Here is a 24,110-nt window from a genome sequence, read left to right on the forward strand (position 1 = left end):
GTAATAAGTGTGGATCAGCTTAATTTTTTCACTTTGAATATATGACTCTATAAAATATGAATGAGTGTTACCCACAGACAACTCTCAACCTCTGCTGTATGTTTTTCCTGTGGATGTTAATTCCAAAATGTTTGAAAGCATTTTTAACTACAGGATGTGGATTATAACCTATTAATATTTATCATGCTCTATGTCTACTATAACCAAGTTTACCATCAAGGGGAAAATTATGCTTAATTTTTTTCTATAACCAGATAATGCCTTAGAATTGTTTTTGAATCATGCAAAAAATAAACTCATCCTTTATTGTGAAGACATATTTATACTCATGCAATTTTTCAATAATTAGAAGCTCCCTTGGGATCCCCAAGGTGAGCAGAGAGGTGTACTGGGTAGTCCAAGTTACTCTCCTAACTGGAAGTCAATCTTCGTTTGGGAGGTGGGAATGAAAATGGGCACAGCATTTTATTTGCCCAGGATTATTTACTACTTATGAAACAAGGTGAATTTATATATAAGTAGACCCCGAACGTGGGGCTTCCCAGGTGGCGCTAGAGGTAAAGAGCCCACCTGCCAATGCAGAGGCATAAGAGACTGGAATTCAATCCCTGGGTCACGAAGATCCTCTGGAGGAGGGCATGGCAATCCACTCCAGTATTCTTGCCTGGAGAATTCCATGGATAGAGGAGCCTTGTGGGCTACAGTCCATAGGGCTGCAAAGAGTTGAACACAACTGAAGCGACTCAGCAGGCACACAGACCCCAAACATTCTACTAACACCACAGCTAAGCAGTAGAGTATCAAAATGAGTAAACCTTAAGCAACTATTAATTAAGAGTCAAAAAAATCTAAAGGCAAGATTCAAAATATAAAGCAGAAGGGCAATAAACTTCTGATGGCAGTAAGCTTAATTCCCAGCACTTTCTTGTCCTTACTCCGTCAGCTGTACGTAACTCTGTGAAGCAGGCTCTGTAAATGTGTTCCAACTTCTCCCCATTGAATGATACAGTCAGAGGCCTTGCCTTATTCCTATTATTGCATTTAACAGACCTATTATTTTGATAGATTGGACTTTTTAAATAGTATACTCCATGCTAGAATATAGCCTTCATCAGTTTATTCTTTTCAAGTATTGGTTGAGATTTATACTACAGTTTGTGTTTTAAAAACACCAAACACTACATTTATATACAGATTTAGTTGCTACATGCTTTTTAAAAAAACTCATTTCTCTAAATCACATACAACTGGCTGTTTTCCATACTACAAACACTATTTTGGTTTATATCAATGATGTCTGGAGATTTTAAATCTAAGTAGAGATTTAATTTTTCATTCAAAAGTCACTTCTTTGCCAACCCTTTCCTCACACCTCTAAAATCTAGGAAATGTGCCAAGATTTTCAAAAAACATATTTACTTATTCTTTGAATGTACTTGGAGGGAGATTAAAGCATAGAAAAATAAAAGCAGATGAATAGGACTTGTGGGCTAAAAGAGATATATTTGACTCATTTTGTTGTCAGTTACAAGAAGGAAAGAGAGAAAAAGAAAGAAGGAAAGAAAACAGCCTCAAAAATTTGAGGCAATGAGTCCAGTGTTTCCTAACACTATGCCTTAGTCAATCACATCTATCAAACTCTTCAATGAACTCCTTTGTCTTAACATGTACATAAATATTACCCTGTTTTGTATTTCATGGGGGGCAATAAAGTAATTTTCTAAAAATAATATTTCTAATGCTAATATTGGGATTTTATCAAGATGAGATCTATTGGAAGTTATAGTTTGTTATATGTCTAACTGAATGATCATCGGTTCATTCAAAGAAGATACTATGTTTTCTCCCCAAAGGCCCAATTAAAAAAAAATTTGGTCACCAAATTCCTTCAGTTCAGGCATCATGGAGAATATTCACAGACATTTGGAAATGTTTGGATCTTGGTACAAAGCTGCCCACTGGGTTATATAAGTAAAAAAAAAAAAATTTGACATGTACACACTGCTATACTAAAAATGTATAACCAACAAGGGTCTACTATATAGCACAGGGAACTCTGCCAAATATTATGAAAAACCTAAATGCAAAGAGAGTTTGAAAAAAGAATATATACATGTATATGTGTAACTGAATCACTCTGCTATACACTTGAAACTAACACAATGTTGTTAATTAACTATACTCCAATATAAAAAAAAGTTTATCAATTAATTAAGACAAAACAAGAAGAATCAATATGTGTAAGAGAAAATGATTTGGGGGAGGGTCAAAAATTCCAAAATGTTTATTTTCCTCTCAGAATGTATAAAGTGATTTCAAATGGCAAATTATTATACCTTAGGGGGCACACATGGAGGAGGAAAAAGTAATTAAAAACCAGTGTAATAAAATTAGTTTCCATTTCAATCACCTGATATATGCAGTGTGTTTTCAGGATATGGCTAGTACTCACAAGCATACCTTTTATAAATCTAAGGACACCTGAAATCAAAGAGGTGAAATGAATTTCCTGAGACTTAAAAAGTCTCTGTGTCTTAGTTTCCTTACCTATAAAATGGAGCAGCAACAGCAACTACCTTATTGGGTTATTATAAGAATTAAATGGAATTTGTATACCTTGCTCTGACCAATGAAAGCACTGGGTATTTTTTCACCAAGGCCACTCAGTAGGGAGCTGGGGTTCCTTTCTCCCAATGCCCCAGCCTCTTTCTGCTTCACCACACATCCTCTGAGCATAAGGAATGGAAGACCAATAGTTTCTGAGGACATTTAGAAACTTCAAATATTTTAACAGGGTCCTAATATTTAAAGGTCAAATAGTAAATTATGAGCTGCCACTTGGAATTCTAATTACAATATAGAGTATTTCTTGCCCTGAAGCATTAGTGAGAACAAACTCCTGCTTTCAGCAGTGGTTGGGGACACTGGTGCTATGATGGTTAACTCTATAATAAGGCATCATCATTAAAGGACTCAGGCTTCCCTGATAGCTCAGTTGGTAAAGAATCCATCTACAACGCAGGAGACCCTGGTTCAATTCCTGGGTCGGGACGATCCCCTGGAGAAGGGATAGACTACCCACTAGTATTCTTGTGCTTCCCTGGTGGCTCAGCTGGTAAAGAATCCGCCTGCAATGACGGAGACCTGGGTTTGATCCCTGGGTTAGGAAGATCACCTGGAGACGGGAAAGGATACCCACTCCAGTATTCTGGCCTGGAGAATTCCATGGACTGTGTGGTCCATATGGTTGCAAAAAGTTGGACACGACTGAATGACTTTCATACACCATTAAAGGACTCAAATGAAAAATTATCATTCCATAGCAGAAGGTGCTACATTTTATAAAATATAATATTTAAATCATCATTTAAAGACTCTCCATGAGCCAGAGATCCCCATGAAATACAGAATACAGTAAACCAAATTTACCAGTATGTTTTGTGTGTGTATGTATGTGTGTGTTGCTCAGTCGTATCTGACTCTTTGCAATCCTATGGACTATTGGCCACCAAGCATCTCTGTCCATGGGATTCTCCAGGCAAGAATACCGGAGTGAGTAGCCATTCTCTTCTCGAGGTTATCTTCCAAACCCAGGGATCAAACCTGGGTGTGTCTCCTGCATTACAGGCAGATTCCTTACCACCTGACTCAACAGGGAAGCTCATATATGCCATGACTGTAGGGTAAATCAGATCAGAAGATCACAGAATAATATTAACACAGACTGAACTACAAAAAAGGTCAAAAGAAATTCTTACGCAGTCTAAGGTAGTTACAGACAAAATTACTAGTATGGAATTATCAAAACTTACTAATATATAATATAGAGAAGAACAGAAAGTAAAATAAGATGGATGGTCTAATTTTCCTCATAATTTTACAGGAAGTGTATTTTGTGAATTTGAAAGCGCACTTTGTCCCGTTTCGATGACATCAGGACAGAGAACAATGGAAGGGAAGCTACAGCTGACTACACAGGGCTAGTGACACAATTGCTTTGAGGTGTGCATATGCAAACTCAGATGCCATTCCTGGTACGACAATTGCAGAGACTCCAGCCTACATTTCAGCTAACAAACCATTTAATCACCATTTGAAGAAAGAATGAGACACTGTCTGGAAACCTTCTGCAGACAAGTAAGATCAAGATAGTACCAACATCTGAACTCGTATTAATAGAAGGGCTTGGATGAAATCCAGAGATGACAGAGACTCTCAGGCTCCGTCAGCCATCCTCCTGCCGACCAGGACACTGTGAAGACAGACCTGAGTCCAAACGTGACTCAGAAGAGTCTGCCTAGAAAAACGCTGAAGGATGACCTCATGCTTCCTTCGCTTTACTTTTACAGCTGTGTGTGTCTGAGTGATAAAGCATAAATATCTATGTATACAGAAGTCTAAGATAGCTCTGCCGATAAGCTAAAAAGAAAAATCTTAATGAAAAAGTTGTATGGTGTACTAGTTGAACACTTCTTCTCTTCCAGTGGCACTTACTAGTGGCCTTACCCTCTACAGCACCTTAGACTTGCAGTATATTTCATCCCTTCTTCCTCTTGTCTCCTGACCCCTCTAACACGCCGTCTTTTAAGATAAACTTTCTCTCATCCATCTGACCCCTCCTGCTTCTTAATGTAAGGCCCTTATAACGGAGGAGCCTGGCAGGCTACAGTCTATGGGGTCGCAAGAATCAGACACAACTGAACAACTAAGCACACGTTTGGTCTCATAAGAATTTAACCCTATAAAACGTAAATGAAGGTTAAGGAGCTCAGTCATGCCTGACTCTCTGTGGCCCCATGGACCACAGCCTGCTGGGCTCCTGTGTCCATGGCATTTTTCAGGCAAGAATAATGGAGCGAGTATTACTCACTCCATTTCCTCTTCCAGGGGATTGTCTCAAGCCAGGGATGGAACCCTGTGCCTCTTGCATCTCCTGCACTGGCAGGCAGGTTCTTAGCCACTGTGCCACCTGGGAAGCCTCACTGTTTGTGTAGGACAGCTTATCAAAGTATCTTTGCATCTTCTCTAGTAACACAGCATACACTAGCATTCATGTGATAAGTACATTTATCAGAGTTTGATTAACTTTAATTGCAAGAATAGATTTATACTTTATTAACTTTAATTGCAGGAATAGGTGATATCCTTCTCACAATCCACGTTAGAAAAATATAACCAAAGGAAAATCATAATTCCAATAGTGTGGCAATTTGGTACTTTCAGACGCCTTCACAAATTATATTTGATATATTTCTGCAGAAGAAAACTTAAATGAGCATGTAAATTTTTATTTTATAAAATATTTGCATTTATAGTTTTATACAAAAGGAAACAGGAAACCCAGAGGACTTGAACAACAATAAACCCCACCTCAAGGTGAACTTCTGATAAAGAGAAATTTGGTTTCCTGGGTCCTGGAGTGAAAGGCACATATGTGTGCTCAGTTGTGTCCGACTCTCTGTGACCCCATGGACTATAGCTCTCAAGACTCCTCTGCCCATGGGATTCTCCAAGCAAGAATACTGGAGTGGGTAGCCATTTCCTTCTCCAGCGGATCTTTCTGACTCAGGGACTGAACCTGGGTCTCCTGCCCTGCAGGTAGAATCTTTACAATCTGCGCTACTAGGGAAGTCCCAGTGAAAGGCATGCTCTCCTTCAAACACAAAGGCCATCAAGTTCCTGAAAGTTCCCCAAGACCAGAAATGCCCTGGTAGAACCAAATGACACAACTTGACTTCAGTTTCTTTATGCATGTGAGCAAGGTCACTTGGCTCTTCATTCAACAATATTACTGAACACCTACCACGTACCAGAAATGCACCAGAACTACATAAGGATCAGTCATAAGCAGGGAACAACTCTAGTGGGGGCGAACCAGATGTGCTCACAGCCTTGGGACGGTCACAGTCAAAAAAACAGACCACGCCGCTCAGTGACTTTCTTCTAAAGGACATGATGTTATTCACAGATACCATCTGTTTCCCAGACCTTTCACAGGGTGTGTTTAGGCAATTCTGTCCAGTGGACATGTTTACAGACCTGAGAGCAGCAAAGGGGTGAAAGGAAGTGGTTAGACAGCCACTCACTAGAAAAACCAAGACTAGATTGCAATCAGGGCTTCTGATTTACAGGTCAGGATTTAGAAAAAAGACTAAATGTATATTCTTCACTCAAAATGGCTATTTTTGCAAATGCTAGTATGTAGATTGATTAATTTCCAAAATGAAGTTGAAGTTGAATTGATGGAGCTCGGCAGATGTACAAGAATGCACACCGAATATATACAACCCATGATTGGTGTTCATTACTCAACCAAGAGACAGATGAGATTCCACAGATATCCTGTTAATGGTATGTGGATGTATTAAAGTGGAGAAAGTGGGCCAAAAAAGTGTCCATAATTATATGAAGACGCTCTGTCCTCAGAGTAACTCTAGGGTCAGGGAGGGAGGGAAGTAAGCTTTTCACTAAAATTGTTCAAGATTCCTCTTATAAATTAAGAAATCCTCAATGGGACAGCATATGACCTGCAATCAAACTAAAAGGTATTCATTTTCCGGACTCAGTTGACAGACTTTAAGGGCTGCCTTAGGCGAAGTGATTTTACTAATAACATAAACCATCTTATTTTCTATTAAATCCTCCTTACTTGGGATCACTACTGCATGCTCGTAGGGGAAACGTTTTTTAAAAAATACATTTTGCAGCTGCTCACCAACATTATTGACTTTTCTAAATAATGCTCAACAGATCAAGGAAGATTTGAAGCATGAGATTTTAGAGCTGAAAGATTAGGTTTTCATACCATAACACTGGCCCCACAGAACCCAGGAGCTGCTTGGAGCTTTAGTTTATGAACAAAAGCATGTCTTGAAAACCTCTGAAACTAAGTTGAAATTAAAGCCAGTCTACAAAGATGGGTCTTTTTTTTTTTTTTAAATGCCACAGATCCCTGTAGGTATCTTTCTAGGACCTGACATCAGACAAAAAGCCAGGATTAGAGGATCTGGGAAAACCTCAACTGTCTATCACCAGCCCAGTGTCATGGTGGGCTTGTCACACACTCCAGGCTCCAGTGTGTCTTAACTACACAATTTCTGAATCTGTTTAGGTCTTCCTCAGGTCCTTTTTCATTTCTAAAAATCAGAAATCTGCATATTTCTTCCTAATATTTATTCCACGTCCTCCTGGTTTTAAATTTACTTTCCTCTCATCTTGTATTCAGTGTGAATAAAAACAGCTATTCATTATCATCAAAACATACCACATGATACCATATAGAGAGAACCCAAAACACTATTTCAAAACTTCTTTGAATTAATGTTGGGGGCTGCTTATCATGTGCTAATTAGTGTGCTAAGCATTTACAATGATTATTCTATTTGTTCAAAGGTCATGAAGGCAGAAAGTGGTAAGGCTGGAATTTAAATGTTTAGGTCTCATGACCCCAGAGATGCCGCTTATTTATAGTTGAATCACATCAAACTGTGGGTGATGGAGTTTCAGGGACTCTGGAAGCCACAGCAGGATCCATGGGAGAAACTCCACAAATGAACCCACTGACCCCCTAATATATCCCAGCACTCTCCCTCCCACTCTGGGGGGCCACAATAACTGGAACAGAATTGCATGCTATTTATCACCCTCAAAAGTACTTTTTTAATCAGAAGAGAGGTGGGGAGAGAAGGGAGAAGCCACAACACACATATACATAACCATCACACAAAAGCATCCAAGCAAACATCATTAAGGATTTATTTGAATTTTGCATGCAGTGTGGGGAGCCAGGCTTTCTCCTTTCTTCTGTGTTAGCACTCTGATTTCCCATGCTAACCATAATGCTCCAGTATCGTAAACATTTATATATCATCCATTTAAATAACGCACATACTATGTCCCATTCATTGAAATGTAAATGATCACAAAAGAGCCAAGGCGGGAATCGCAGTGAAAGCTGTAACATTTATTGAACAGAGGACATATGTTTGCAGATCACAGCGTTGCATGAGCATACATTCCAGGATTCATAACATGGTTCCAATTCAGCTTTCTCACACAGTCCCTTTTTCAAACGGTAACTGAAAGGAAAAAGGTGTCAACTGCAATTACATATACAAAACCACAGGGCAACTTTCATTTAGAATGCATCTCTGCTCTACTGCCTAGACAGACACGAGGTGCTTTTTCAGGCCTGTGCACACATTTTTGTATGATTAGAACTTTTCAAAGAACAATGCTTTCATAACCCACAGGGTATCTGAGAATACTGTCCAGCTTATCAAGCTGAGCAACAACTTCAATGAACAACAGAATTTCTAACATTTGTCTTAATCAATATTCCACTTTGCCCTTAAGATACTCAATACAGCAACTCAGTTTTTGGAATAACAAAGGAAAATTCATCTGACAAAGGGCATGGTACAGAATATATCTATAAAAGGTATTTCTCATCAACATTAAATAGCCAACTTCTTTCCTTTTGTTCTAGTGGAAGAAATTCTGGCCAAATTGTAAAAAACAAAAAACAAAAAAACCCCACCAAGCTCTTGAAGTAGTCTTTAACCTGCAATTTTCCTCGAAACATTATCTTTAAATAATAACAATAAAAAATAAAATTTAATTTCTAGGAATTTAAACAATTTAAAAGAAAATCTCTATTTTGATCAGTTAAAAAAATAAGGTTGTTCATTTTTCTGAACTACTGTTCTTTTTTCTTTCCTTTTATGGAAATATCTAAAATAGTGATCATGAAATACAAAATGATTATAATTTATCTCCTTAAGAGATTAATAACAGAAAACTGAAGAGGATTTTTGAATCAAAGAATCTGATAGGTAAAACATCTGATATAGGAATGTTTCATTGATGACCACTCAGACTATTAATAAGAATAAAATTAGGAAATCTAAAAGAGAAAGCCTAGCTGATTCACTTTGCTCTGCAGAACTAATTTTGTTTAATTTAATACAGCATCTATGATCTATGATGGCTTTCTTCTAAGCACAAGTTGTCAGCTGATCTATTCTAAGAATTCCCTATTACTCCGTCCTTGGTATGAATGGAGATCTGGCCATTTTTAAGGTGAAGCTCTTGCTTATGTCTTGCATATGTCTCTGGATATAATCTTCTTCTTTATTTTGAAATTCAGAAATCCTCTGCCTGTCTGAACATGATATTTTAACACATAATTAAATATTACATGTAAATATTAATCGTTTTGTCCAAGAACTACATTTTCTTTGACCTTCTTTTTGTTACTGCTCAATGTTCATGCAAAGACCTTTTTATAACACCCAGACTCTTCACTAAGAACAAACCAGAAAGGCTCTTCTGTTTGCTGGCAGGTGCATCCCAGGCATAGCACATCTGGTTTCTCTTCATCTAGAAGAGTTTGCTGATCCGCCATCATCTGCTTCGTGTCTTGGCTGGATTCATCTCAGAAAAGGCTATGGGGGAATGCCCACGTGCACTCCTAATTTGTAAATCACAATCATAAAATGAAAGGAAAATGCACATTTGCCCTCACTAATTTGCAGAGCAAATTTATAAATCTAGAGCGGTTTTAAAAAGAGGTAAATTAAAGAGTTCCTTTATATGTGACTATTTCCCCAGACTTGAAAAACACTGATCTTAGTCATTGGTTCATTGTTTTTAGAAATCACAGTCTTTTCATTCTATCAATAAACGCTTCTTCAACCCTACTACGAGCAGGCACTGAAATCCTGTTTTATCCTTCCTAAAAGAAAGCAAGGGTTTCCCAGGTGCCACAGTGGTAAAAAATCTGCCTGCAATGCAAGAGATGCAAGAGATGTGAGTTAAATCCCTGGGTGGGGAAGATCACCTGGAGAAAGAAATGGCAACCCACTCCATATTCTTGGCAGGGAAATCCCATGGACAGAGCAGCCTGGTGGGCTACCATCCATGGGGTTGCAGAGTCAGACAAGACTGAGCAACTAAGCACACCACAAACACACACACCAAAGAAAGCAAAGGGCCTTATTCAGTGGGTTGAAGACAGCCACAAGGACATGTCAATTTATGCTTGAGTGGTCTAGTTAGTTTCAAGGTAATCTCTTTTATATAAGAGGAAAAAAAGAAGGCAAGAGAGTGAGGCACTGTGCACCTACTATGCGTCAAACACCATGAACTGTGTGGGTTTGTTGCAGAACTCTTAAGCCTCCTAAGAACTAAGGAAGGGTATTTATTCTTCCCATTTTATGGACAAGGATTAAAAAGTCTTTGATGAGTTCAGTAATTGTTCAAGATCATTTCCCATGCTACAGTCTCAGCTTGCCTTCTTTTTTTTAAAATTTTTATTGAGGTATCATTGATTTACAATGTTGGGTCAGTTTCATGTGTACAGTACAATGAATCAGTTATACACATGCATATATCCAGTCTTTCTTCTAGATTCTTTTCCCATATAGGTCATTACAGAGTATTCACTAGAGTTCCCTGTGCTATATAATAAGTAGGTCCTTATCAATTATCTATTTTTATATATAACAGTTAGCTTATGTTCATAACACAATCACCACAGGAAAAAGCTATCAACATGATTCTAGAATTTGAACTCGGATCTGAGGAACTCCAAAATGAAAACTCAATGCTTACTGTTTCTGTTATTAATTTCACAACATCAAGATGCTATAAATTTCTCTAGACAGAAAAAATGTCTGAGTAACAGCTATTCTAAATTGATATAATTTCCTTTGTGAGGAAAGAACTCTTAAAATTATGCATCACTCTGCCAAGAATATGTGAGTAAGTAAAATCTTCATTTCAAAAATTTTAGATCAAATGAAGAAAATTTTGCTATAATCCTCCCAATTCCTCAATATTATGAAGTCTGTAATTAACCTCTCTCGATGGTCTAGGAAATACAAATCAAGATAATCCTCTAGTTTTGATAATATATTTATTTATCCCTCCATTATTTCCTTCTCCTTAAAAAATTAAGGCTACCATGAATATTAGAGAAAAGAAAAAAACACTGTGAAAAATTACTCTTCTTAAGCATTTTTATCTCCAGATACAATTCATGGTAAGATTACTTCCTTTCTCATATCTATAGTCTAACTCTTAACTCATCTTCATTTAACACAAAGGAATTAATGGGCTTCCTTCAATACTTTTCTGCTTAAAGCTTTCTTCCTCTACTTTCAGGTAAGAAATCTTTCAACTCCATAGGCTATTTCACTGTTCTAGATTGTGCCTCTTAATTTAGATTGCTGTTGTTGTTCAGTTGCTAAGTCATGTAACTCTTTGCCACTTTGTGGACTGCAGAACACCACAGCTCCTCTGTCCTCCATTCTCTCCTAGTTTGCTCAAATTTGAGTCTATTGAGTGGATAATGCTATCTAACCATCTTACCCTCTGCTGTCCCCTTCTTCTCTCGCCTTCAGACTTTCCCAGCATCAAGATCTTTTCCTATGAGTAGGGTCTTTTCCAGTGAGTCAGCTCTTCGCACAGCTGGCCAAAGTATTGGAGCTTCAGCTTCAGCATCAGTCCTTCCAATGAATATTCAGGACTGATTTCCTTTAGGATTGACTGGTTTGATCTCCTTGCAGTCTGAGGGACTCTCAAGAGTCTTCTCCAACACCACAGTTCAAAAGCATCAATTCTTAGGCACTCAGTCATATTTATGGTCCACATCCATACATGACTACTTATGGACTTTGACTTTATAGACTTTTGTCGGTAAAGTGATGCCTCTGCTTTTTAATAGGCTGTCTAGGTTTATCATAGCTTTTCTTCCAAGGAGCAAGCGTCTTTTAATTTCATGGCTGCACTCACCATCTGCAGTGATTTTGGAGTCCAAGAAAATAGTCTGTCACTGTTTCCATTGTTTCCCCATCTATTTGCCATGAAGTTATGGGACTGAATGCCATGATCTTCGTTTTTTGAATGTTGAGGTTCAAGCTAGCTTTTTCACTCTCCTGTTTCACCCTCGTCAAGAGTCTCTTTAGTTGCTCTTCACATTCTGCCATTTTGCCAGAGTGGTATCATCTGCATACCTGAGGTTGTTGATATTTCTCCTGGCAATGTAGGTAGAGGATTATCTTTTTCAAATTTCAAGAGCAAACCCAAAGAGAAGATTTAAACTTGGCAAAATAATTGAAGTTACATATTATACAAATAGAAAATCAAACTTGAAATGACTGAAGAATTTTCTAGTTCCTGTAGATTGCATCATAATGCCCAGGGTGAAAATAATAGATTTTTCAGAAATCAGGTCCTCTCCAGCAACAATTCAACAAATGCATGAAAATGTACATCTGTGAAATAAATCTGCCACAGATGCTGCACCTGGAAATGAGGTCTAGAACAGGAAGCCATTTATTATCACAATAAATCATATCTATAAATCTATAGAGATCCCCACTCCATGAAAAGAAAAAAAACCTAGTTTGGAAATTTTAAAGACTCTAGTTCACTTAAAAAAAATAATGATGAAAGATTGGTTGGAATATAACTCTTACAGAGCTGCAAGCTACAGCATGTTGTTTAAAAGACAATGTATACATACTTTCAGAGCTTAATTTCCTTGCATTTGTACTTAAGAATGAGACTGAATTTACCCAGTCTAAATTAATCTTTAGAAGTGGCTAAACTATGTAAACCTGATATTTTTAAAGTGATTAATATGGCCCTTGGAGACCTTAACTGCCTACCCATTCCAGTATGCACCAGGAAAAAATGAAGGTAAATTTCTTTTTTTTTCTGAGAGTTTCCTACTCTTGAGTATTATGTGATGTAAACTTTTATCTCTTATGTATATCTAAGCAGTCCAGAGAAGATTTTGGAATACAGTTCTGCCTAGCTGTTCTCAGAAGCTGTTTGACCGTGGGGCTGGCTGTGTTTCTAGATCTTTTTGATGGTTTCCTTTCAACTAAGTTTTTGGTCTTCTCAACATGGTTGCATTTTCTAAGCAGAGAAGAAAACTGCCAACATCCAAAGGCAAGAACATCAGGAAGCAGAAAAAATTCAAGATTCATCTTCATTTCCTCCTTTCACCTCCTTCTACTCTCCTTTTAGTCTCTTGTTATAAAGGGCTCTTAATATCCACTCCCACTGCTCACCCCCCGCCAAAGGCCTGAAATCGGAATCTGGGGAGGCAATCTGGGGCATAGCAGCGTCCAGGGCTGAGGAAAACCAGCCATCAAGCCACACAGCTGGCCCTTGCTCAACGTGCATCAGAGTAAGACACTCTTACAGGTCCCAACACTCAAGTTCAGTCAGATAAAATTTAAAAACAGAAGTTAGAAAAAAGTTTCTTCCTTTGCTTTTCTTTCTTTATAAGTATATCTTGTAAGGAACATCAATCTGTCACCTTTATCATTGTACTTATATGTGAAATAACTATATAAAGCACCTAAAATAAGAGCTCCTTCACCAAACTATTCTATATAGAATTATGCAAAATATCTCAACCTATGAAAACATAATCTTATATGAAGTGGAAAAAAAATGTTTAAATACAAAATTTAAATGACTATTCTCAAGTTAAAGGCTAATTTAGAAATGATGTAACATCTAGCTATTGCCAGAAACTTTTTTGTCTTGTATTACACACTTAAAATCAGTCAGATTAACCAAAAGCTTTAGCCAGTTTCATTTGTTTTCATCAAGAATGTATAGTATGGAGGGCAGAACCCTCAAACACGCAGAAGACTGTTTCTAACAATGGTATGTTTTTTAAAAAATGAATTCAGTACTTCTTTATGTGTGATATTTCACTGCCTTTTGTCTAGCTATTATGAATGTGTTACCCAGTGTACTAAGTTGATAATTCCAGAATTTTTCCAAGCAAAAAGTTAGGCTGATGAGTATTTCCAGGGTCATCATCCATTTCCCTTTTTGAAAGAAGGTTCTAAATATGCCCTTTTCCAGTCTTCAGGCACCTTATCAGTCCTCCACGAGTTTTCAAAAATGATATCTAGCGGTTCTGTGATGACTTCGGCCAATTCATTAAGAACTCTAGGATGCCAGCCATTGGGACCTGTGGATTTGAACATATCGGGGTTATTTAAGTTCTCCTTTACCCATTCTTCCCCTAGTCCATCACGGATTTCTGCTCCATTTAAGTCATACTTGTCCTTTTCTGGTTACCATATGGAATTTTGAAAACTAACTTTAAGACTCTGTTGTTTATCAATCAATTTTCTCTTTGAAGCTAATAATAAGAAAATGTATTTTATTCTTCTCAAGCCTATATTTGTTTTTTTAAAAAAGGTCTACTTCTCTTTCCTTTAATGTTTCTTATGAGAATAGGAAAGTAAAAAAAAAAATTAAATAAAAATATATCTTATAATAGTTTGCCTTCCTAAATCACATCACTCAATTCTACACTTTGGTAGCCTTAGTCATAGAATATCAGTCAACATACAGCAGAATATTTGAAATATTTGAAACGCTACCTAGCTCATGCTCAGGAGGTATGTATCTATCCAGCTTGTCTGTGTAAAGGCTAATTCAAAATGCACCTTCCTAAATAAAAGATTCACAACCATCTTTAATCATAATCATTTGTGTGCACAAACAGTAACTTTTTCACACAAGCTTTTAAGCATATTTGTGCATTAGCTGGAAAGAGATGAATAAGGATTTCTTACAAAGCAGTAACCTAGCAGAATTCATCTGCTATTGTGTGGTCGTCTGCACCAGTGTTCTGGGATTGATATTACACTAATTATCGCCAAGCTCTGATTGGTGTTGACAGTTTTAACCCCTTCATGGTCACCATGATTCCTCCACAAATGAAAAGCAGCAACAGATTACAGTTTCCTGCCCATCTGTCACTGTTGTGCCCTGGGCCAAGAGCCCCTTGACAGATCAGAATGGACAAAGGAGAAGGAAAAAAAAGAGTGCAAAGGAAGAATGAGGATGCCTGGGTCTCTCCCATGATTTTTGATACGATAGGCAGACTGTGCTGCTTGGATTCAACCATTTACTTGTTTTTTGGTGTGTTTGTTTTTATTGTTGCTTAACTGAAAATGCTTTTGGAAAAGGCTGAATCACTTTTGCTCTCTTTCATTTTTGTTTTTCTAGTCTACAACTCTCCAGTGTTACCCCCAGTTTTATCTCTTGCAGAAAAATTGTATTGCAGGCATTATTGAAAGACTTTAAAAAATGATTCTGCACATTTCTCTAGGGTACAATAATTGGTTTTAGCACAGGCTATGTTCACCCCTGCTCAAACAGCCACCTGCTGATAGCAATATGTTAACTAATGTGTCACTATTAATTACTTTGGGCAAAATCATCCAACAATTGCATCTAAATGGACAGAAAGTATTACTAGCCATGCTCAGAAAGTTTCTTTCCCCAGAGAATCAGGCTGTTTTGAGATCTTTTTGTCCCTGTAATACCAAGTAATAATATCTTAGAACTCACTAATATATTCAAATAGTCACTCAGATAAACCCATCTCCAAGCCAATCCATTCCTCTATGAAAATCAAGCTCCTATTATAAACTATGTAAAAGTAATGTTCGATCTAACTTGACAAGCTAAGTTTTTTGGTGTTTTTTCTTTTGAGGGGAGGAGTGAGGGAAATTTAGCTTAACATGAAGGCAAAACTGTTTTATTTTTAATGCTCTAATAAATGAATAAATGAAAAAGTGCTGCAACAAAAATGTATTTGCTTTAGAGTGTGAGTTAACTTGCTATTTCTACCTGAAAAACCAGAAAGAGCCTCTGGTTACAGCATTAGGGCAACTAAGAACCGACTCATTAGAAAAGACTCTGATAGGAAAGATTGAAGGCAGGAGGAGAAGCGGATGACAGAGGATGAGATGGTTGGATGGCATCACCAACTCAATGGACATGAATTTGAGCAAGCTCTGGGAGATAGTGAAGGACAGGGAAGGCTGGAGTGCTGCAGTCCGTGGGATCGGAAAGAGTCGGACACTACTGAGAGACTGAACAACTGAACAACAAAAGACCTCAGGAAGACTACAGCTGAATTTTGACAAAGTCACCAAGGAAGGAGACACCATCCTGAGAAGACTCTTGTTAAAACAAAAGATTCTCAGGTGTTGCACCGTGCCTGATACAGCTCTGCCTGGAGTCAGCAAGATACCCCTGCCAACCATTAAAGGTCATTGTGTTCAAGATCATCGTCTTCCAGGAACCTATGGAAATAAAGAAAATGCCTTGGACAGGCTGTCATCTAGTAAACGCAGGCACCCTCCACATTAAACTCAGCTAAAGATGTGGGCCACGAAGTCATTCACAAATATAGCATCAAGCTAACAGCTCCAACTGAAACCTCTTGCATCTTAGGTTCAGCAAAAACAAATTGCATTGATTAAACAAGCCCAGCCTTGCCATTTGCTAGTTTTCATTCTTTGGGGGAAAGGGTGGGAGGCAAACAAACAGGATTTCCGCAGTTGGGTCATGGAGAGTTTCAAGATGTGAGAGCAGTCTCAGAGAACAGTAATTAGTGGAGCACATGTTGCTTCATGATCACAGGAGACATTAGTAATTTCCCTGCTCGGAAGGCTCCTTGGCGCTCTGGCACCTGGCATGCACTATGACATCCTAGATCCTGCTCCTTATAGATCCCACTCTTCAAGCAGAAGAGAAATGAACACATGTTTACAACTCTGATCAGCATTAAGGAGATAACTGCTAAAAAGATGTCTTATGGGCAAACAAGCGATGTCAGTCCAGTCTCACTTCACAGAGCTGCTCCTATCAGCTCACATTTTTCCATTTCATTTTCCCCCTAAATTGTCCAGCATATTCCTACAGAGAAAAAAAAAAAAGCCCTTTCTTCATTCCTCCAAGGAAAATAAAAATCTGTTTCATGTAAGTTTGGGCTTTCCAGGTGACACTAGTGGGAAAGAATCCGCCTGCCAATGCAGGAGACACAAGAGCCGCGTATTCATCCCTAGGTCAGGAAGATCCCCTGGAAGGGGAAATGGCAACCCTCTCTAATATTCTCGCCTGGGAAATCCCATGGACAGAGGAGCCTGCCAGGTTATAGTCCATGGGATCACAAAGAGTCATACATGACTGAGAACACACACATACACACACCTTATAAGCATTTACAGCCTTCTTTGGATATAGGACTAGGTTGACTTAAAAAAAAAATCATGAAAAACATTGCCTCAAATCTGGTCCTTTCTCAAAACTCGCAAAAATCCATCTCTGGACCAATAAATGAGTGAGTGAGTGAGTGAAAGTTGCTCAGTCATGTCCAACTCTTTGCGACCCCATGGACTATACAGTCCATGGAATTCTCCAGGCCAGAATACTGGAGTGGCTAGCCTTTGCCTTCTCCAGGGGATCTTCCCGACCCAGGAATCGAACCTTGTCTCCTGCATTGCAGGCGGACGCTTTACTAACTGAGCTATAAGGGAGATCACAAGACCAATAAATGGTAAATTATATTTTTGGTTCTACTAACGTTCTTGAAGCTTTACTGTTTTTAAAGACAGAGTTTATAAAAATTGAATGCCAGTAGCCTATAATGTGTCAAATTATTATCTATTTCTGAGAAGATCTTACTAAAACGTTTATAACCCTAGCTGGCCTAATTCTTCCCCGACCTGCTTTGAGACACTCAGAGTTCTTACCTCAGGGCCATACAAACCTAATTCCTGGGCTGAACTGTGGGTTTCTCAGTTTTATTTGTTCTAGGCTATTAAGGAGGGTGAGAGAAGAAGAGAGGAAGTCTTTCATTTCCCACATATCTGGTAATTCTAATCTATTACAGTTCCAATCAGAGAAACGAAGGGGGTTCACAGAGGCACAGAAAAAGTTATTGAGAGAATAAAAAACTATTATCCTGTGGCTAAATATTAAGTTTTATGAGATAATGTGTGTTTTTTTCTTAGCTGATTATTCTGATTTTTAACTGACTTCAGGTCTGCTACTCTTTTTAGCTTCTAATTTCCCCCTAATTAAAAGACAATCAGTGTCAGATGCAGGATAAGCCATTTAGAAGTTATTTTGCTATTGTGATAGTATTTAAAAGGAGGTAGCCCCACTGCAGATGTAGAACCAATAAATTCTCCACATTTGGTAGCAGAGATTAAAAAAAAAAAAAAAAAAAAACTGGTACCTGTACAATAATAGTCCATGCAATTTCCTTACAATTGGGGGTGGGTCAACTGTCTCTCAAAGGCAATGGCACCCCACTCCAGTACTCTTGCCAGGAAAATCTCATGGACAGAGGAGCCTAGTGGGCTGCAGTCCATGGGGTCGCTAAGACTCAGACACAGCTGAGCGACTTCACTTTCACTTTTCACTTTCATGCATTGGAGAAGGAAATGGCAACCCACTCCAGTGTTCTTGCCTGGAGAATCCCAGGGACGGGGGAGCCTGGTGGGCTGCCATCTATGGGGTTGCATAGAGTCGGACACGACTGAAACAACTTAGCAGCAGTAGCAGCAGCAACTGTCTCTTAGGAAAAATAAATTAAAAATAACAGTAAAAATTTTGCCTGGATGGCACACATGCACTAATCTGGTGATACACATGATTTTTTTTTACCACATGACTTTCTCAACATTTAGCCATGTCACACTACCTATCATGATGGACCCAAGGAAGATTGGTAATACTCTAACAGACTGGGGAGGTGGCAGGTGCGTATAAATCCAGCCTCATTTTAGCTTCAAATTTCTCCAAAGGCATAACCACATTTTACACTTCTTTCTATCCACTGCAGCTGTGAAATTAGAAGACGACAGCTTCTAGGAAGGAGAGCTATGACAAACCTAGAGAGTATACTAAAAAGCAGAGACATCACTTTGCAGAAGTCCATATAGTCAAGGCTATGGTCTTTCCAGTAGTCATGTATGGATGTGAGAGTTGGACCATAAAGAACGCAGAGTGCCAAAAAATTAATGTTTTTGAACTGTGCTGCTGGAGAAGACTCTTGAGAGTCACTTGTCCACCAAGAGATCAAACCAGTCAATCCTAAAGGAAATCACCCCTGAATATTCATTGGAAGGACTGATGTTGAAGATGAAGCTCCAATCCTTGGCCACTTGATGCTAAGAGCCAACCCATTGGAAAAGACCTTGATGCAGGGAAAGACTGAAGGTAGACGGAGAAGAGGGCAACAGAGGATGAGATGGTTGGATGGCATCACCAATTCAATGGACATGAACTTGGGCAAACTCTGGGAGATGGTGAGGGACAAGGAGGCCTGCCTTGCTGCAGAACATGGGGTCGCAAAGAGTCAGACAGGACTTGGCCTCTGAACAACAACAGCAATATCCACCCTGGGAATATTATAGAGCACATCACATACTACTGCTGCTGGCTGATTCAACTGTCCACAGTAAAATTTTTACATCCAATTTCTCAGTAAACCAAGTTGCTATCAAGAAATTTAAGTCTAGCAAGTCAGACAGGAGTATAGATACCTTTGCCTACATGGCAGAGAAAAAAATATCAATATGTTCACTAATCCCATCAGTATCTTCATGGTCACCTTTCAGTTCCTCCAAAGGCCTCTGAGGGGTGCCTCTGAGCTCCTGGGAAGGTTGAGGCTGCCTCCCAGAACAACAATCTGGAGTACATGATGTCATGTTACACAATGAGCTGGCATGGATATCCTTTTTCCTGCTACAGGAGTTCCACAGGGTAGATTTCTTAGGGATTCTATAGACTAGACAAACGTTTGCCTGCTCCAGAATGATCTGTGTATACTTTCTTTTTTTTGACTGTAAACACAAATACCCAAATGGAATATAAACTGTTCTTTATCACTATCCTGTCTTCATAGAAAAACATCTATTTTTGCTTTATTGACTATGCCAAAGCCTTTGACTGTGTGGATCACAATAAACTGTGGAAAATTCTTCAAGAGATGGGAATACCAGACCACCTGACCTGCCTCTTGAGAAACCTATATGCAGGTCAGGAGGCAACAGTTAGAACTGGACATGGAACAGACTGGTTCCAAATAGGAAAAGGAGTACGTCAAGGCTGTATACTGTCACCCTGCTTATTTAACTTCTATGCAGAATACATCATGAGAAACGCTGGGCTGGAAGAAGCACAAGCTGGAATCAAGATTGCCGGGAGAAATATCAATAACCTCAGATATGCAGATGACACCACCCTTATGGCAGAAAGTGAGAGGAACTAAAAAGCCTCTTGATGAAAGTGAAAGAGGAGAGTGAAAAAGTTGGCTTAAAGCTCAACATTCAGAAAACGAAGATCATGGTATCTGGTCCCATCACTTCATGGGAAATAGATAGGGAAACAGTGGAAACAGTGTCAGACTTTATTTTTTTGGGCTCCAAAATCACTGCAGATGGTCACTGCAGCCATGAAATTAAAAGACACTTACTCCTTGGAAGGAAAATTATGATCAACCTAGATAGCATATTGAAAAGCAGGGACATTACTTTGCCAACAAAGGTCCGTCTAGTCAAGGCTATGGTTTTTCCAGTGGTCATATATGGATGCAACAGTTGGACTGTGAAGAAAGCTGAGCGCCGAAGAATTGATGCCTTTGAACTGTGGTGCTGGACAAGACTCTTGAGTGTCCCTTGGACTGCAAGGAGATCCAACCAGTCCATTCTAAAGGAGATCAGCCCTGGGATTTCTTTGGAAGGAATGATGCTAAAGCTGAAAGTCCAGTACTCTGGCCACCTCATGCGAAGAGTCGACTCATTGGAAAAGACTCTGATGCTGGGAGGGATTGAGGGCAGGAGAAGCCGCGACAGAGGATGAGATGGCTGGATGGCATCACCAACTCGATGGACGTGAGTCTGAGTGAACTCCGGGAGTTGGTGATGGATAGGGAGGCCTGGTGTGCTGCGATTCATGGGGTCGCAAAGAGTCAGACACTACTAAGCGACTGAACTGAACTGAACTGTCTTCATGTATGGTGTGTCCTTGCTAAGTACTGATTTACTAGCTAGTTCCTGGACAAAACTAAATAGGTTATAACAAACTGCACTGCTACTTACCACTTTCTCTGGACTCACAGAGTTCTAGGCTTCACTCAGGATTAAATTTGCAGGTTTTCAGCAAATTGAAATATACTGGAGAGGATGGAAATTTTTCTACCCCTTCTTATTCAGCAAACCCTCAGGAAAAAACTCAGAGGTTAAAAGACAAAAGTGTCTTTGTTTATTCTCTCCTCCAGGCATTAACTGGCTTTATAATTTTTCCAACTGAATAGCTATGTAAATTCCCGATTTCTTAAAAGCACTTTGTTGCAGTCATCGCATATTCCAAATATGCTAAAATTCCCCCACATGGAGAGCAGCCCACAGGGCTGTGGTCTGCAAGCTGCAGAAAACTGCAGACAAGAGGCCTAGGACCTCCCTCACTGCCCAGAGTTGGTCCTGACTTATCTCTACCAGGAAGAAATTATCAGGAGTTGAACTGTTAGGAATTCTGAATTGTTCTTTCAGCAATTTTATAATAATTAACAGCCGGTCACAACATGAAGCTGGGGCTAGGTCACCACACTTTCAAGAAGTATAATAGCACAGTTAAGAAGGCAAAATAGTAGCTGTAGGGGACAGTGCTTTTAAGAACAAGGAAGGATCTGGGCACGTTTACAGAAGGAGTGGAAGGGTTCCATGGAGAGAGACCAAATGCAAGAAAACAAAGGGATAATTATGGGCCATAATTATGACTAGGGCCATGAGTAGATACCCAGAGGACGGATTAGTCTTAGAGGGGAGAGGGTAATTCTTCACCAGAAACAGGGAACAAAGAACAGATGGGCAAAGATGCCAACACACTTTGAGATGAAGAAGGGGAGAGTGAGGGAGCTCTTGTGCAGCAGGCTCGATGTTCTAGGTAATGACGTAGCCAAGGCTGTCTGCAGAAGGGGAGGTGAGGGGGCAGGGGTAGTTTTAAGGCACCCGAAGGTGGCATGGGGGGATCTGGAACAGTCACCAAGAGAATAGTGACATGAAATCAGTTTGACAGTTCCAAGAAGAAAGATTAGGCTGGGCTGGGCAGGACTGGCATGGAATTACAAAGAAAGGGCTTTTAGAGACTTTCTGTACTATGCTTCAAAGTCTCCAAAAGCTACCCAAAATAGTGATCAAGACACAGGCCTAGAAATGCTCAATAGAAGTCCAGAACAGAAACAATGATAAATGCTACAGGATGCTGAATACTAGGGCTTCCCAGGTGGCTCAGTGGTAAAAAAGACCTGCAATGCAGGAGATGCAGGAGACGTGGGTTCTTATGTCCATTGAGTCGGTGATGCCATCCAACCATCTCATCCTCTGTTGTCCCCTTCTCCTCCTGCCCTCAGTTTTTCCCAGCATCAGGGTCTTTTCCAATGAGTCAGTTCTTCACATCAGGTGGCCAAAGTATTGTAGTTTCAGCCTCAGCATCAGTCCTTCCAATGAATACTCAAGACTGATTTCCTTCAGGATGGACTGGCTGGATGTCCCTGCAGTCCAAGGGACTCTCAAGAGTCTTCTGCAACACCACAGTTCAAAAGCATCAATTATTTGGCACTCAGCTTTCTTTATAGTCCAACTCTCACATCCATACATGACTACTGGAAAAACCATAGCTTTGTTGGCAAAGAGATGTCTTTGCTTTTTAATACCCTATCTAGGTTTGTCCTTACAAGGAGCAAATGCCTTTTAATATTGTGGCTGCAGTCTCCGTCCACAGTGATTTTGGAGCCCAAGAAAATAAAATCTGTCACTGTTTCTACTTTTTCCCCATCTAATTGCCATGAAGTGATGGGACTGGATGTCATGATCTTGGGTTTTTAAATGGTGAGTTTTAAGCTAGCTTTTTCACTCTCCTCTTTCATCCTCATCAAGAGGCTCTTTAGTTCCTTTAGTTCTTTATCTTTATAGTACATACTATGATTATAACCAGTCTACCTCAGTAACAGTCAACAGCTACTAATATTAACTGAATAAACTTCTTCTGTGCCAGGCACTGTGCTGAGGACACAGCATATTTAAACATAATCTCCTTTACTTCTTACCATAAGCCCACATGATGGCTGTCCTGAACTCAGTTTTACAAAGAATCTGAGGCTTTCAAGTGTAGATATCCTGAGAGTGTCAAATTAGTGGCAAAACCGTTCTATCCAACAGTGAAGCTCACCCTTGTAAAAGTATGTCTGCACTCCCCATCATTTTTGTTTTATTTTATTTATGTATTTACTTATTTATTTTGGTTGCACAGCATGCAGGACTCAGCCAATCAGGGATTGAACCCATGCTCCCTGTAAAGGAAGTAAGGAGTCTTAACTACTGGGCCGCCAGGGAATTCCCCCCACCATTTTTGATTGGGAATGTACAATAGTTGAATAACATCCCCCCAAACTCACAGCCACCTGAAATTCCAGAATGTGAACTTAGAAATACAGCCTTTGCAGATGATGTAAGCTCTGCAGATGCCATTACTGGTGTCCTTTCAAGAGGAGAGGAGACACACAAAGAAGAAGGCCATATGAAGACGGACACACAGAATGCAGTGATGCAGCTATTAATACAAGCCCAGTAATGCCAGGAGCCACCTGACGCTGGGAGAGAGGCAAGGAAGAATTCTCCCTTCAAGGCTTTGGAAGGGAGCATGGCCTCACCAAAACTGTGTTTTCATACTTCTGGAATCCCAAACTGCTAGAGAGTGAATGTATGTTGCTTTAAGCCACTCAGTTTGTGGTACAGCCCTCAGAAACTAATATGGAACCCTTTCATAGAAATATATAATTTCTCAAATGAGCTTAGGAGTATTTTTAATCACTTCATTTTCAGCAGTACATGCAAATGTGATTTTAAGCAAAAAGTATTTCATTTTTATTCAGGGTAAGAAATGTGCATAATACTTACTTAGATATTATATTTAATGTCATTCATAATATATAAGAAAATTTTAACTTCATCCTATTAAATAAATGATGCCAACTATTTAATCATGTAGGAAAAATATGATTTATAAAAAATACATTAAAAACTAAATACTGTGTTTCTGCATGGCCTCCATGTATATTAAGATGCAGACTGAGATTTAACTATTTCCTACAAGATCAAAAATATAAAATAGTCAGCAGTTGGGGTGAATGTTTTTATTTTGCTTGATGTCCACTAGTTTCTATACCTGAATATTTATAATTTGCTTTAAATTGCAAGATAAGAAAA

General features: G+C 39.1%; 1 protein-coding gene across 2 annotated transcripts in view; it reads right to left on the reverse strand.

Annotated features, from left to right (window-relative positions):
• Nucleotides 1-13,605: 13,605 nt before the first annotated feature.
• The window catches only part of SAMD5 (sterile alpha motif domain containing 5), a 60,558-nt gene continuing 50,053 nt past the window's right edge, over nt 13,606-24,110 (reverse strand). For both annotated transcript variants that reach the window (XM_025295002.2, XM_025295003.2), the window contains one exon: nt 13,606-14,002. In XM_025295002.2, coding sequence (XP_025150787.2) covers nt 13,940-14,002 — 63 coding nt within the window. In that variant the 3' untranslated portion in view covers nt 13,606-13,939. The remainder of the gene's footprint in view (nt 14,003-24,110) is intronic.

This window comes from Bubalus bubalis, chromosome 10 (genome assembly GCF_019923935.1).
Source record: "Bubalus bubalis isolate 160015118507 breed Murrah chromosome 10, NDDB_SH_1, whole genome shotgun sequence".
Lineage (NCBI taxonomy): Eukaryota > Metazoa > Chordata > Mammalia > Artiodactyla > Bovidae > Bubalus > Bubalus bubalis.